Raw genomic sequence first — 15,515 nt, forward strand, 5'->3', positions numbered from 1 at the left:
GGATCTGGACATGGGGTGTCTGGCACAGCGGAGGCTGGGGCAAAGCTCTGTACTGAAAGGAGTGGGAGCAAGTGAAAGTTTAAATACTGAATAGAATTCTACCTACCACCAACCCGCACTCCACAGCTCAGCCCCCGGGATGCTGACAGCCAGGCTGATACTTCCTAAGCAGGAGATAGTTGGCTTCTTTGGAGAAATTGTCTAACACAAAGAAAATACCTACAGGTGGTGCCACGTGGGGGTCCCCAAATGAAATGGCTGATTTCCTGACACCAAACCAGTTAGTGAAACTCACCAGTCAGCAGTCACCCTTGTATAGAGCCTCCAATTCACTCTTCACTGCCTCACTCTTAAATGTGAACTGGTAACCAGTGATTGTTAAACATTTGTAGAAGTCTTTACTGAAAGAGATCAAAATGAACAAAACAAACAAACAAAAGGAATTTAGGGAAAATAGAGACAATGCAGGCAGCAGAAGAAAACTACAAAACAAAACAAAACTATAATATCCTCAGAAAGAACCAAGAAATGCTGTTTCCGTACCAAAAAAAAAAAAAAAAAAGGAATAGTGAGAGAACAAGAAAGACCTCTTTGTGATTAAAAATATGATTGCAAAAGTGAAAATTTTCTACTGAAGGATTAGAGTATAAAGTTGAAAAACTGTTCCAGAAGGTAGACCCGAAAGACAAAGAGATGGAAAAGAGGAGAGAGATGATGAAAAATTAGAGGATAACGTAGGACACTGAACATCTGGCTAATACAAGTTCCAGAAATACAGAACAAAGGAAAAAGAAGGGAAGAAACTATCAAGATTTCTCAGAGCTAGAGGACCTAAGTAAAGAGAAGATCCCAGAAGCTTTAGAGATAAAAACAGCCCACAGGCAAAGTATCAAGAACTAGAAGAGATAAAAGACCTATACTCTGAAAACTATAAAACATAAAGGAAATTGAAAATGATACCAAAAATTGGAAAGATATCCTGTGTTAATGGACTGGAAGAATTAATATTGTTAAAATGTCTATACTACTCAAAGAAATTTACATATTTAATGCAATCCTCATCAAAACACCCATGACATTTTTCACAGAATTAAAACAAATAATCCCAGAGTTTATGTGGAGCCACAAAAGACCCCAAATAGCCAGAGCAACCTTGAAAAAAAGAACAAACCTGGAGGTATTACACTCCCTGACTTCAGACTATACTAATACGCTACAGTAATCAAAACCACAAAGCTGCGGTGGCACAAAAAAAAACACATAGATCAAAGGAACAGAACAGGGAGCCCAGAAATAAACTCATGTGCTTATGGTTGATTGATCTACAACAAAAGAGGCAAGAATGTACAATGGGGAGAAGAAAGTCTCTTCAATAAGTGTTGTCAGGAAAATTGGACAGCTGCACGTCAAAGAATGAAATTAGAACATTTTCTCACACCATAAATAAAATACAAAAATAAACTCAAAATTGATTAAAGACCTAAATGCAAGACCGGAAACCATAAAATCCCTGGAAGAAAACACAGGCAGAACACTGTTTGACATAAGTTGTAGTGATATTTTTTTGGATCTATCTCCTCAAACAAAACAAAAGCAAAAATAAACAAATGGGACCTAATTAACTTAAAAGCTTTTGTACAGCAAAGGAAACCATTGACAAAACAAAAAGACAACATACTAAATGAGAGAAAATATTTGCAAATGATATTAATGATAAGGGGTTAATATCCAAAATATGTAAAGAACTTGTACAACTCAATATCAAAAAAATAAAAATAAACAACCCAGTTTAAAGATGGGTAGAAGTCCTGAACAGACATTTTTCTAAAGAAGATGTACAGATGATCAGTAGGCACATGGAAAGATGTTCAGCATCACTAATCAGAGAAATGCAAGTCAAAACCACAGTGAAATATCTCACACCTGTCAGAATGGCTATTGTCAAGAAAAACACAAACAACGAATCTTGGCAAGGATGTGGAGAAAAGGGAACCCAAGTATGCTATTGGTGGGAATGTAAATTGGTGCAGCCACTATGGAAAACAGTATGGAGTTTTCTTTAAAAACTAAACATAGAAATACTATATGATCCAGCAATTCCACTGTTGGGTATGTATCCAAAGAAAATGAAAACACAAATTTGAAAAGATACATGCACCCCAATGTTCAGGCAGTATTATTTATGATAGCCAAAATATGGAAGCCACTAAGTGTCCATCAACAGATGAATGGATAAAGGAGATGGAATATTAGCCATAAAAAAGAATGGAATGTTGCCATTTTGCAGCAATATAGGTGGACCTGCAGGGCGTTATGCTTAGTGAAATAAGTTTGAGGGATACACACACACAATGAAATATTAGCCATAATATAAGTTAGAGGGAAACAAATACTGTATGTTATCACATATATGTAGAATCTAAAAAATAAAACAGATTGATGAATAAAACAAAATAGAAACAGACTCAGATACAGAGAACAAACTAATGGTTACCAGTTGGGAAAGGGAAGGGGATAGGGTACCAAGATAGGGGTAGGAGATTAAAAGGTACAAACTGCTATGTATAAAATAAATAAGCTACAAAGATATATTGTACAACACAGGAAATATAGGTAATATTTTATAATAGCTTTAATGGAGTATAATCTATAAAAATATGGAATCACTATGTTGTACACCTGAAACTAACATAATACTGTAAATCAACTATACTTCAATTAAAAAATTAAATTAAATTTAAAAAGAACTAGAATGGGATCTGATCTTTAACAGCAACTCTGAACCAAGGAGACAGTAGGACAAGGCTGTCGAAATTCTAAGGAAAGGTTATTCCCAACCTCAAATTCTATACCTAGTCATACTATCAGTCAAGGGTAAAGGAGAATGGAGTCCTGTTCAGGCATGCAACATCCCAAAAGATTTTCTTCCCACATCCATTGTCCACTGAAACTAATGAGTAAGCCAGGCAGGAAAACATGAGTTTCAGGAAATGAGCTCCAACACAGTGAAGAAGAGGAAGGAATTTCCAGGAGGGTAGCTACTGATGAGGTATAGAAAACATCCATGGAGGAGTGGGCTCTGGGAGAGATGTCTCCAAAAAAAAAAAGAAAATAAAAGAAAAGAAGAGGAACTGAGAGGACATCTGGTATGTTTGAACATATGGAAAAAAGATTTATACTTTGGTGAAGCCTATGGAAAACTGCACAAATAAAAAAATTGTGAAACAGTTACGAACTTCAGGAAAAAAACAAAAGTTGTACAAAAAAGGAAATACACTCAGAATATACCATTTGGATCAGTTGTCAATGTTATTTATGTACTGATAATGTAAACAGTAAACATTAAAACATTCTCAATGGTGAAAGATTGAAAGTCTTTTTCTCTAAGATCAGGAACAAGACAAGAGTGCCCACTCTTACCACTCCTATTCAACATAGTACTGGAAGTCCTAGCCAGAGCAATCAAGCAAGAAAAAGAAAAAAAAAAGTATCTAAATCAGAAAGGAAGAAGTAAAATTGTCTTTGCAGATGACATGATATTACATATATATATATATAATCCTGAAGACTTCACCAAAAAACTGTTAGATTGATCAATGAATTCAGTAAAGTTGCAAGATACAAAATCAGCATACAGAAGACAGTTGCATTTCTATACTCTTGACAACAAAATATCTGAAAAAGAAATAAAACAACTCCATTCACAATAGCATCCAAAACAATAAAATGCTTACAGATAAATTTAACCAAAGATGTGAAAGATTTGTACACTGAAAACTATAAGACTCTGATGATGGATATTAAAGAAATGAATGGAAAGATATTCCTGTGTTCATGGATCAGAAGAATTAATATTGTTAAAATATCCATATTAGTCAAAAGCATTTATAGATTCAATGCATTCCTTATCCAAATTCCAATTACATTTTCCATAAAAATAGAAAAAAAAAATCCTAAAATTTGTATGGAATCACAAAAGAGCCCAAATGGCCAAAGCGAAATTGAGAAAGAAGAGCATTCCTAGACACCTCACAGTTTCTGTTTTCAAACTATACCACAAAACTGCAGTAATCAGAACAGTGTGGCGCTGGCATAAAAATGGACTCACAGATCAGTGGAAGAGAATTGAGATTCCAGGCAGGGGAAAGGATAATCTCATCAGTAAATGGTACTGGAAAACTGGATAACCACATGAAGAAGAATTACCCCTACATTACACTATTCACAAAAATTAACTCAAAATGGTTTGAAGACTTAAACATAAGAACTGAAATTATAAAACTTCTAGAAGAAAACGTTAGGGAGAAGCTCCCTGACATCAGTCTTAGAGGTGATTTTTGAATATGATACCAAAAATCCAAGCAACAAAAGCAAAAACTGGTAAGTGGGACCCCATCAAACTAAAAAGCTCTACACAGGAAAGAAATCAGTCAACACAGTGAAAAGGCAACCTATGGGATGGGAGAAAGTATTTGCAAATCATATTTCTGGTAAGAGGTTAATATCAAAATATATAAAGAACTCATATAACTCAATAGCAAAAAAAAAAAAAAAAAAAAGTTAAAAAATGGGCAGAAGAACTGAATAGATATTTTTCCAAAGAAGACATGCAAATGGCCAGCAGGCACATGAAGCGGTGTTCAGCATCACTAATCATCAGGGAATTGCAAATCAAAGCCATAATGCGTATCACCTTACACCTGTTAGAAGGGCTAACATCAAAAAGACAAGAGGTAACAAGTGTTGGCAAGGATGTGGAGAAAAGGGAATCCTTATGCCCTGCTGGTGGGAATGTAAATTGGTACAGCAAATACGAAAAACAGTTTAACAGTATGGAGGTTCCTAAAGAAACTAAAATTAGAATTACCATATGATCTAGCAATCCTACTTGTGGGTGTATATCCAAAGGAAATGAAAAAGGATCTTGCAGAATGATCTTCACTCCCGTGTTTGTTGCAGCATTATTCACAGAAGCCAAGGTATGGGAGCAACCTAAGTGTCCATTGACAGGTGAATGAATGAAAAAGATGTGGTGTAGATAAAGGAAGATTATTCAGCCACGAGAAGGAAGGAAATCCTGATGTTTGTGACAACATGGATGAACCTTGACAGCATTATGCTGAGTGATATGAGTCATAGAAAAACAAATACTGGATCATATCACTTATATGTGGAATCTAAAAAAGCTGAACTCATAGAAACAGAGTAGAATGGTGGTTACCAGGGGCTGGGGTGTAGGGGGAAAGGGGAGACATTGTGAAAGGGTATAAACTTGCGGTTAGAAGCGTAAGTTCATAGCCAGCATGATGATTGTAGTTAGTGAGACTTACTATACACTTGAAAGTTGCTGAAAGAGTAGATCTTAAGTGTTCTCACCACAAAAAAGAAGTGGTAATTACACGAGGTGGTGGAGGCCGTCATTCTGCAATATATGTGTGTCAAACCAATGCATTGTACACCTTGGACTTACATAATGTTATATGTCAATTATATCTCAAAAAGGCTGGGAAAAAAAAAACATTAAAAATTTCAGTATAATTGAGAAGCAGGGAGTGGGAAAATGAGCGCGTAGGGGAGTTTAGGCCGTGTAGGAGAACTAAACCTGCATCTTCCATCGCAGGAAGTCGGTAGACAGTCTCTGAGGCTGAAAAATCAAGAAATAGCCATGAGAACGTGTAATTTAGAAGTGTGAGGGCAAGTTCCAGAAGAAACAGCTAAAATACTACCTCTAGGGAGAGAAAATTAGCAGTGGGGAAAAAAACTGCTGCTTCTCCTGTTACACCTAGGAGTACGATTTGACTTTTTAAGATACTTCACATATTTGATAAAAATAAACTAATTTAAAATGAAATGCATGGTTTATTTTTAGCACTACTATTTCACTTATTAAAGAGTTCTGCATTCTTTTTAACTGCATGCCTAATTTTGAAACCTCAAGGTTTTCCTTTATCTCAGGGTTCACAATTCTTTCATCTCATGGTCTCGCCTGCACACAGGGAGAGGAATAAACATAGGCAGAGTGCATTCATCTCTGTCCTCCATTTAAGCAGTAAGAGGGCTGGAGAGTTCATACAAAGACCATCAAGTCCCAGGATATGGGCAACTTGTATAATTTCCCTTTTGCAACCATTTGCTAGAAGAGGAGTCAACTGAGAGCCATAAAGATGCGGCTGGGGTGTGATAGGCAGGAACCAGCAACCGCTCAGCTTGGAGAAGGGACACGGAAGCAGCATGACTTCATCATATTTGCAAATATACCAAAGATGCTTTCCAGCTGCCTTGGATTTGCTAAGGGAGGAGTGAGGCAGTGGACTCATGGCGGAGCCTAAGGAACTTAGGTGGGAGACCCTTGAGTTCCCTAAGCCTGACGAGAGCTGCCAAGGCCTGTTCTCCATAACAAGGAGTTTCCATTTTCTGTGGGGTTGGAAAGATGAACCTTACAGCCTCCCGACAGGCCTCCCAACCCCATCTTGCAGTGATCTTGCTGGAAGAAGTACCAGGAAAGGACAAGGCCTCTGTGGGGACCACACCGTTCTCCTGTGCTCAGGACCAGATTGACACGGGAGCCCATCCAGCCTGCGCGGCCTGGTCCCTGTCCAAGAGCCTCAGCACACAATGAGTTTTCCATCCTGTTGAAGGGTTCTTAGTGAGCACCAGGCTGGATCTCCCCAGAGCTAAAGCTTGCCTCTAGGACCCTGAAGTGGCTGCTGGCTTCGACCTAGGCTCTGTTGTCCGAATAGTAGTTACAAAGCATCACTTCTGTGCCACGACCCAGAGGTGTCACGGACTCAGACGGACGGGAGCGTTAAAGCCTCTGCTCAGTGACTTGAGCGATGCAGTGTCCTGGAGGCCCGGCTCCCTCGCACAGGGCCGGGCACCTTCAGCACTCAGCGCAGCCACAGGTTTCAAAGAAGTGGAGCTGGGTGTGTGGGGCGCATCCTGGTCTCTCACACTGCCCAGGGTCTTCCAGTTGCCAGCACCCCCAGAATCCAGTGGAAGGTGCTCAGCATGCAGTACTCCCTGGAAGTGCAGGCCTGACCAGAGGCCTTAGCATCCTCACAGGCCCATCACTCAGCTGCCCCACATGCCCCACGCTGCACCGCCATCCCAAAGTCTTAGTTTCGGCCTCACCAGGTGTAATCAGAGCCTCCTCCTAAAAGTAGGTTTTGCTGGTTGTGAAGGAAACAGAGGTGAAGGCCATAGCCACGTACTTCGCAGGGCACGGGTGGCAGGGTGACATTACCTTTGAACACAGAAAAGAGTCTAAGGAGAGAAGGTGGGGCTCAGAGAACCTGCACTGACTGGCCTTTATGTGCGGGGCGGTGTTTCGTTCTCAGGGCGGGTATTGAGTGACTCCCGGCTCCGCAGGCTGGCCTGGTTTGAGAGCTGGCCGCCTTCCCAGGGTCTCTCTCTCGTCATATGTTAACTCAGCTTCGGACCCTCTACTCTTGTCCCAGGGAAGCCCTGGAGGCAGCACTGGGTGCGACACGGACGGGGGCAGTCGAGACACGCAGACGCTCCTCAGCCTGGAATGGTTCACCCCATGCCCGGAACCCCAGACAGCTGGTGCCTAAGCCCAAACGCCAGTACCTGCAGGACCAGCCCCCACGGCCCCATTCACAGTGGCCTGTGAATCATTTATTTCCCGACCAGATGGGAAGCAGGTGCTGCCCTCCCCTCCCGCACCCCCTCTGGAGCACCGTAAGATGCTCTAAGGCCCATAAATCTCCCAAATGGAAAAGTAAACATTCTCCCTTTAAAAAAAAAATAACAATAATAAGGAAAGGGAGTAAATGGGTACGATTTTCCTGGCGGGGCTGCCCTTGGTTCATCAGATCAAAATCAGTTCCTGTCAGCGACAGCTGCCTGGTATTTCCTATTTCCAGCAAAACTGAGTTGAAACACACGTCGCCCTTTCTGCGGGACAACTGCGTTGCAATTATTCTGCTTCCAATATTACTTTCCTTTCTCTCTTCCTTCCTGGATGATTTAAGTAACAGCAAAATACGGCCATTGCCAACTCTTGAAACATTTCTGGCTGCATTCCTTTTCCTCCCTCAAAACCTAGGCTCTTGTCAAACCCTTAATTCATAGTGACTTATTAGCAACCAGAGCAAGTTGCAGAATAATCCGTTATGAAGGAAGCAGGCTTCCCCTGGAATCAGTGAAGTAGCTTCTTGGAAAGGGCCTCATTTTCTAGAACTGGCATCAGAGGGTCGGGGAGGGGTTGCATCAGCCCTCCCTCCTGCGCTTTATCTTTCAGGTTTGGGGTAGGGTGAAGGCTGTGCCCGCTCTGTTCTTTTTCACTTTTTTTTTTTTCCTGCCTGTGAAACGGACTTTTGCATTCTTGGGAGCTGTGTCATGACGAGTCCCGTAAATGATTCACAGTGAAGTGACCTTTAAAGAGCAGAGTAGGAATCAGCTGGATTTCAGGAGCCTGGAGCTGTGCGGAAGCCAGAGCCTTCCCTCCGTGCACTGTAAGCCGGTACCTCTCCGGCTGCCAATCCTGGTCATGTGATTTGGTGGTGATTTTAATCCCCTAGCTAGTACTGGCGATATTTACATATGCTGTGTGTGTAATTTAAACCTTGGGGATGATTATGTAATTAAACTTCTGAAAATGAAAATGGGATCAATATGCCATTTAAAGGACTGGTGGAGGTGGTAGGTGTTGCAAAGAGGAAAACATGTTTGTTTTAACTTCTCAGTATTTTTAACAATTCCTGTGCCATGTCTGTCTGTAACACTGAGTGCCACCAAAAGGAATTAACTTCATCCTAGAAATCACTTAACGTTAGCTACCAAGGAGTGTAAAAATTTTGCCAAACGCGGATGGCATCATGGTTTCTGAATTGTTGTACTGTAGTTGATTTGAACCAGAGAGAAGTTTTTTGTTTATTTCTAAATAGCCTTTTTAAAATGCTGTCTTTTTTTTTTCTGTCTGTTCCCAGAAATAAAAATGACCCTCCTGATCGCCCCATCCTTTCATCTCTCTCCACCCTTTTCTGCTACCATCAGGGAACAGTTGTAAAAGGGTCATTTTTAATCATGGTGGTGAGGATTCCAAGAACCATCCTCACGTACATCTATAACACGCTGAAAGAGAAGGTAAGGCAGCACCTTAAAACAGTGCACTCTGTGTTTGGGTCACAGAAAAGTTAATCACTGGAAAACTACCCTGGGTCCCCGGAAAGGAATGTGACCTGTGGCAGCGGCCATTCAGAAAGCTCCAGTGTTCTTCAGTTCCCACCCCCCCACCCCACCCCCTGCAAACATTTTGTCCCCAATCCCTGTTTTGCTCAGAGTTTTGTTTTTTGGATTTTCTCCAACATGGTGGCAGAGGTGGTGTGGGGAGGGAGTGTTTCTCTTTGCTGGCTTTCCTTCTTATTTAAATGCTGAACAAATGGGAGGAATTCTTAAGATGAAATTTAAATAAGTTGTAATGGATATTTATCAAGCTATTTTTTTTATAGAAAGACAAATATACTCTAAGATAAGAATAGTATTTGTTTCTGCTTTAATACTAAAATACTCCCTGCATTTTGTGTTTCCTGGAGGGTGCCAAGGGAAGTTACTGGGGGGGGGGGGTGTGTGCACGCGTGCACACGCGTGCATGCTTAATAGTGAGAAGTGGGCAAGCTGCCCTAAATCTCGACTCAAAAGACAGAAAACTATGGGGCTTTTGTGCCTGGGGTTTTTCCCCTCCCTGGTTTTTATTTCCATGCACATTTGGTTATGAATGCCAGTGGAAACCAAAACACCAGGAAAACAGCTGTTCTCATGGTATTTCTGTCTTACCAAACAAGGGAAGCTTGGATTTTTCCCAGCATTTCTGTTCTCACAGTGTTAACCTTCCCTCCTTCCCCTCCCATCTCCACCTCAGCTTCGATGACTTGGCTAGAGTTTAACAGACGAATGTACATGTCCAACCTTTTGGGTATCAGTATGTGTTCGTAGTAAATTGGGGAAGTTTTATGCTGGGATTTATAATTATACTTTAAAATTGTTTTTGTTTGCTCTTTTAAGCAGAAATATGAATTGTTGATATTTCTTAAGTCCATAATCAAAATTTGATATTAATATGTCAATTAGGAACAATTGGTTGAATTTCACATAAAATTATCTGGCTTCCTTATCTTGCAGTGTGTGCTAAGCCATTGCCCCTGATCATAGAGTATTTTCTTGTATTTCTATTGAACTGTTGCTTGGCACATGTTTGTGGCTTGAAGAGGCACTCACACAGCGAGGACAAGTGTGGCTCCTCTGGTCCATGCATTTTGAAGTTGATCCTTCAAACTTAGGACACTTAGAGAAGGACTTCTGAAAGAACAGAATAGCTTTTTAATTCTTAAATATATCCCTATGGTTAATTGTGTATTAAATATATTCGTGTGTATGTATGTGTGTGTGTGTGTGTATGCATTAGTAATAGGTCACTGTAAGTTAATGAGCAGTAGGGGACGATCTCTCGCCCCTAGACCTAGGCACCTTAAACTCTTTGGGAAACAGTCTCCATAAATCTAAAAGAGAAGTCAATGGGCCAGCCTCCCGGCGGAGGTCTAAAAGGTTGTTTATCAAACCCCAGATCCCACAAGGCCCAAGGCGCCAATCCCCTTTCAGTGATGTCACTGTTGGAGAAATGTGTCCTTTCTTAGGTTAAAAAAAAAAAAGGTCTTTCGTGGCAGCCTTACAGCCCAGCGCTGTGCCTACAATTTAAACACTTTACACGGCCCCTATGAGATCTTTCCTCCGTTAAATGGCTCATTCACAACCACAGCCAGGCTGAGAAGTATCCAGATCAAGTTTCACCCAATTAAATTAACACCAGGACAAGAAAATGTCCATATAAGGCTGAGTTATTCCTGGGGTCCTCATGGAGAACTATTTCAGGATTGTTTTCAGGGAGTTTTTTGAGGCGAGGGGGTTCTGGGCGGTGGGTAGAACACATTCAGTCACCCCTTCCCCCGGCCCCCCAACAAGTTTCGTTAAATTATTCACTTTTTTTTTTAATTATTCACTCTTGAGTTATACACAAGTACAAGTTCTATTTCAAAGGACTAATTTATCCCTTGAAAGTTAGCCCTGAAAAGTTCACTATTGGATTTATTTCAAAAAAAAAATTAAACTTGATTCTTTCTTCTTTTTAATGTGGGCACATAACCAGTATCCACAGCGCGTTAGTTTTATTGTCCCTAGGGTGTGAATTTTTCATGAATATAAGCTTTGGTTTGAAAAGCAGAGTTTATAATTGAAGACACTTAAGGGAAGATGAAGAGGGAAGAAAAGGTTTTTGTTTTGTTTTGTTTTGTTCCCACTAGAACCAGAGTTCTAGTTCACCCATGCTAGTAAATACGGGCTGACTCATTTCCCTGTCTGCTGAAGTCAACATCGGTCCTAGCATTAGCGAAACCTCGCTCATCGGTAGTAGCAATGATAGCAATTAGCAGGAGCAGCGTATGCAAAGCAGAAGGGCTTCTCCCTTACCGACTGAGAACTACTGTACCGCTTCCCCAGGTACACGGGGCTCCAAGTGGGAACACAGTGAGTGCGAGTTCGCAGAAACCGCCTGCTTGCTGCTTTCCTGTGCTGTCTCTGACTCTGTCCCTTTGGCTCTGAACCCGATCCCTACAGCACAGCGCGTGGTCCAGGTGCGTGTTCCGATGCTGCGGCTGCTGTTTCTGGTGTCTTGACAAATGCCTGTGCCACCTCAACCAGGTACGTCTCCCCCAGGGGTGCTCAGAGGGGCCTGCGGGTGGGCGCCATCTCATAGGTCAGGGGTTGGCCAGTTCCTCTGTAAGAGGCTCGACTGAGTAAATATTCTCAGCTTTGGGGCCATCAGTGTCAGTGGCAACACGTGGCCCTGCTGTGGTGGCAGGGAAGCAGCCCTAGACAGGGTGTAAATGGATGGGCATGACTGTTTCAGTAAAACTGTACGTATGGCCACTGTAATTTGAGTTTTATATTTTTCACATGTCAAGGAATATGCTTCTTATTTTGATTTTTTTCCAACTATATTTAAGATGTGAAAATTATTCTTAGCTCCGGCCCGAGGAAGCAGGCTGCCTGGTGGATCTGATTCCTGGGCTGTAATTTGCGGACCTTTACCTCAGAACCTTCGGTCATTAATGCCATGCTTCAAATCTGTGCATCTTTTCAGAAATAAAAAGGGGAGGAGGCTTTAGAAACCCTTACACAATGCATGTATATAAGCTGAGAGTTAGTTTTCAGTATCTTCTCTGAGAACTGTAATTTTCCTGAAATAGGAAAAGAATTGCTTCCCTAATATTTTTTCAATCTTTTACCAGCCCTTCCCTTTCAAGCTATAAATATTCCTTTAAAAATCAGAAAAATTATATACTTTGATTGTTTGAATTTCAAATTTTTTTCTTCTGAGTCTATCAAATTGAATGAACTTTAAACGTATGTTTTGTTTTTCTGTACTTAATTTGGGAAATTTTAATAACCCTTAGTCAAGTTTACACAAAGCAGTGTTTTTGTAAGTCAGCAGGACATTTTACAATTTAAATGTTCACAGAAATCTCACTTAGAAAAGCACTTCTTATAGTTGCCCCTCTTCCTAATAAATGTACCAGTAGAAGTAAGGGGAGTAATTATAGCATGGATGTTTAATATCTTGTAAGTGCTATTAAGAATACCTTTCATTGTTCTGGGAAGGCCATCATGCTCTTGTAGTAAAGCCCTGTTATTAAGGCCCTTCTTGAGAATCTTGGAACACATTTTAGAGTGTATTTACTTTTCGCTTGGATTGCTTCAAGCTAGCACGCATAAAACAGTAAGATAGCATAGAGAACCTTTCAGAATGGTGGTCATGTAGCAGGTCAGGCCAGACCATAGAGTGTCTTGTCACAGTGTCATATGCCAGCCTCTCTCTCCTAGAACTGTGTGTACGTATCCAGACACCATCTTATTTCACAAAGATTTTGAGATGCATTACAAAAACACACTATGATAAACTACACATACATGAAGATCAAGCTTAGAAACATAACAGACCAGAAAGACAAAGCAGTGGGACCACTGATATACAAATATGTTGGCCACGTGGTCCCATGGGGCCCTAAAGTTGAGTTACCATCCCTTCACTGTATGATGTAAGTTCAGATTCTTTCCGTGTCCCTCCTTCCCTGCCTCCTGGAAGCGAGGGGCTCCCTGTGGATGCTGCAGGGACCACCACCGCAGGAGGGGAGAGAAATGGGTGAGGAGGAGGAGGGCAGGTAGGCCTGGGCCTGTATCGCCGCTGCCACCACTAGCCTGCCGCCCGAGAAGCTCCGCCTTCCCTGGTTTGGGAGTGGGGGGCCCCTGAAGGGTTCGTTTGAAGACAGGACCCTGCTGCCCAAACACATTTGAAAGCCACTGTCATTTGAAAAACACATTTGAAACACTGTACCGTGTTCGTGCTGGTTTTCTCTGCCCTGCTGTCCTAAGGGACATATTTTCTGCATTCTGACATTTCAGCACCTTGTATTAACCCAGTACCTTTTCTTTGAGAAGTTCAAAATGTTCCCAAGATCATAAGTAGTGTTAGTCTTAACCACACTAAAATTACCATTATAAAGGGGAGGAATCCTCACAGCAGACGTACACGGGCAATGAGTGGCCCTGAATCACAGAAAGGCTCAGCCAGCCCTGAGGGTCCAGCTCACAGTGAATCGGGGTTGCAGACAGGGGTGGGTCCCTTGAATTCTGGTCGTGCAGCCAGAGCGCGCGGCCTTGGCTACACCAGCTGTCAGAGCAACTGGAACTTGAGGTGGTTCCCGGAGGAGTAGGCGGTGCCTGCTGATGTGGGCGCTGCTGGGAAGCCCACGGGTTAGGAAATTGAGAAAGAGGAGGACAAAGAATGGAGAAGAAAGTGAAGGAAGTGATGTGAATATTGATGGGCAGGGAAAGGTCGCCTGGAGTCTAGACCAACCACTGGAACAGAGGGAAATAAAGATTTGTGAGAATAAAGACAATTCTTGTGCAATGACGGTCGGAGCTGTTGTCCACCTCACTTGGCAGTGGGCAAAGGAAAGCGAGCCTAGGGTGAAAGAAGGAATTTAGATTAGCCTCTTGAAAAATTTCCTGGCACTGGAATGAGTTGCCAGGAAAAGATTTTCTCTGGAAATCAGATTTAAAGGAGTTGAGGCTTATTTTTTTATTTTCCTAGTTTTGTGCAGAAGGAGCTGGGAAATGCTGAACGAGAATGAGATGCATTTGTCACCATCAGACCCCACGTGTTCCTCTTTACTTAACATCAGGGAGCTGGTTGTGTTTCACCATTGCTGCTTAAAAGCCTACTCTGTCTTCACTAGTCCTGGGAGGGAGGCTGGTGGCAGTTGCCCCATTTTGTGGACCCCCAGCTTCAGGCTGAGCAGTAATTCACTTGCAGGGGGCGGGGAGCGGGGAGTGAAACCCCACATCTCATCATTTCTCACTACTTTTCTCCCTGCATCATAAATACCAATTGTGTGTTTAGCTGAAAATATTACGTGTGCACACATCGTACATTTATTTATCCAACAACTGTTTATTTTTGCTGTATTGGAACCATTTGAACCAGGTGTAATGGGGGAGAGGACTGTGGTGATCAGAGTCAGTATAAAGCAAAGCCAGGCCTTCCAGGAGCTGACAGGCTAATCTGGGGAGTGGGGACAGTGTGAGGCATTTGCATGAGACCTTGATATGACGGAATGTGCTGGAATGAGGACTGTGAAGTTCAGGACAGGGGAGTCTTGGTAGTCGGGGAGGCTCTTGGATTTGATGACCAGGAGAGCTTTCGTAGAAGAGGCTGGATTTGTCAGGCCTGAGCACTGAGCACCCACCGGGGGTCACCCGCCCACAGCTGTGGGCTCTTGGCACTCACTGTGTTGCTAGTTGGGTGCTGAGCACTTGCCCTGTGTGGGAGCAGTTGTGAGTTTCACCGCAGCCCCTTGAGATGGCTGTTCCCAATCTATAGATGAGGAAACCGAGGCTTAGAGAGGGCGCATAGTTAGTGGCAGGACTGGGATTTGAATCCATATCTATTTTGCCTCTAGGACCCAAGCCTTGAACCCCTGTGCATTTGAAACAGCCAGAGGAGTCAGAACTGTCTGGGGGGGGGTCTCTTCAGCACCTGTCCAAGCCAGGCTCTAGAAACATCAGGTACTGGCAGTTGAGTGGGGCTGGTCACAGGCAGATTTTTGCAGAGGAGGACAAGAAAGGTGTGGGGACAGCGAAGAGAGTGAAGACTGGCTCGTGCAATTATAAATCCAGAAGAGGCTAGCCAGGGTGGTTGGAGCCCACCTCCTCCCCTCAGGAGGGTCTGTGTCAAAGCTTCTGGGGTGCTGCCTGGCTGTTCTCGGAGATTTTCAGGGAGGGGCTCCTGCAGCCTCCCTCTCTCTCCCCGCCCGCACTGTCCAGGAGCCTGACTGCGACGTTCCTGTGTGGGGCTCTGCAGGCTGACCCGTGGGCGGGGGTGGCCTGTTCCTCATTGTTCCCTTATGGTCCACACACGGCTCCTCATGGAGCTGTGTCCC

At 42.7% G+C, this 15,515-nt stretch overlaps 1 protein-coding gene across 1 annotated transcript in view; it reads left to right on the forward strand.

Moving 5' to 3' along the window:
* Positions 1–15,515, forward strand: part of SLC44A3 (solute carrier family 44 member 3) — a 64,437-nt gene that overhangs the window by 28,148 nt on the left and 20,774 nt on the right. Inside the window, 2 exon segments of the mRNA XM_031457641.2 lie at positions 8,952–9,108; positions 11,632–11,715. Of these exon segments, the coding sequence (XP_031313501.2) occupies positions 8,952–9,108; positions 11,632–11,715 (241 nt within the window).

Source organism: Camelus dromedarius, chromosome 9 (assembly GCF_036321535.1).
Source record: "Camelus dromedarius isolate mCamDro1 chromosome 9, mCamDro1.pat, whole genome shotgun sequence".
In the NCBI taxonomy this organism is placed as follows: Eukaryota; Metazoa; Chordata; class Mammalia; order Artiodactyla; family Camelidae; genus Camelus; species Camelus dromedarius.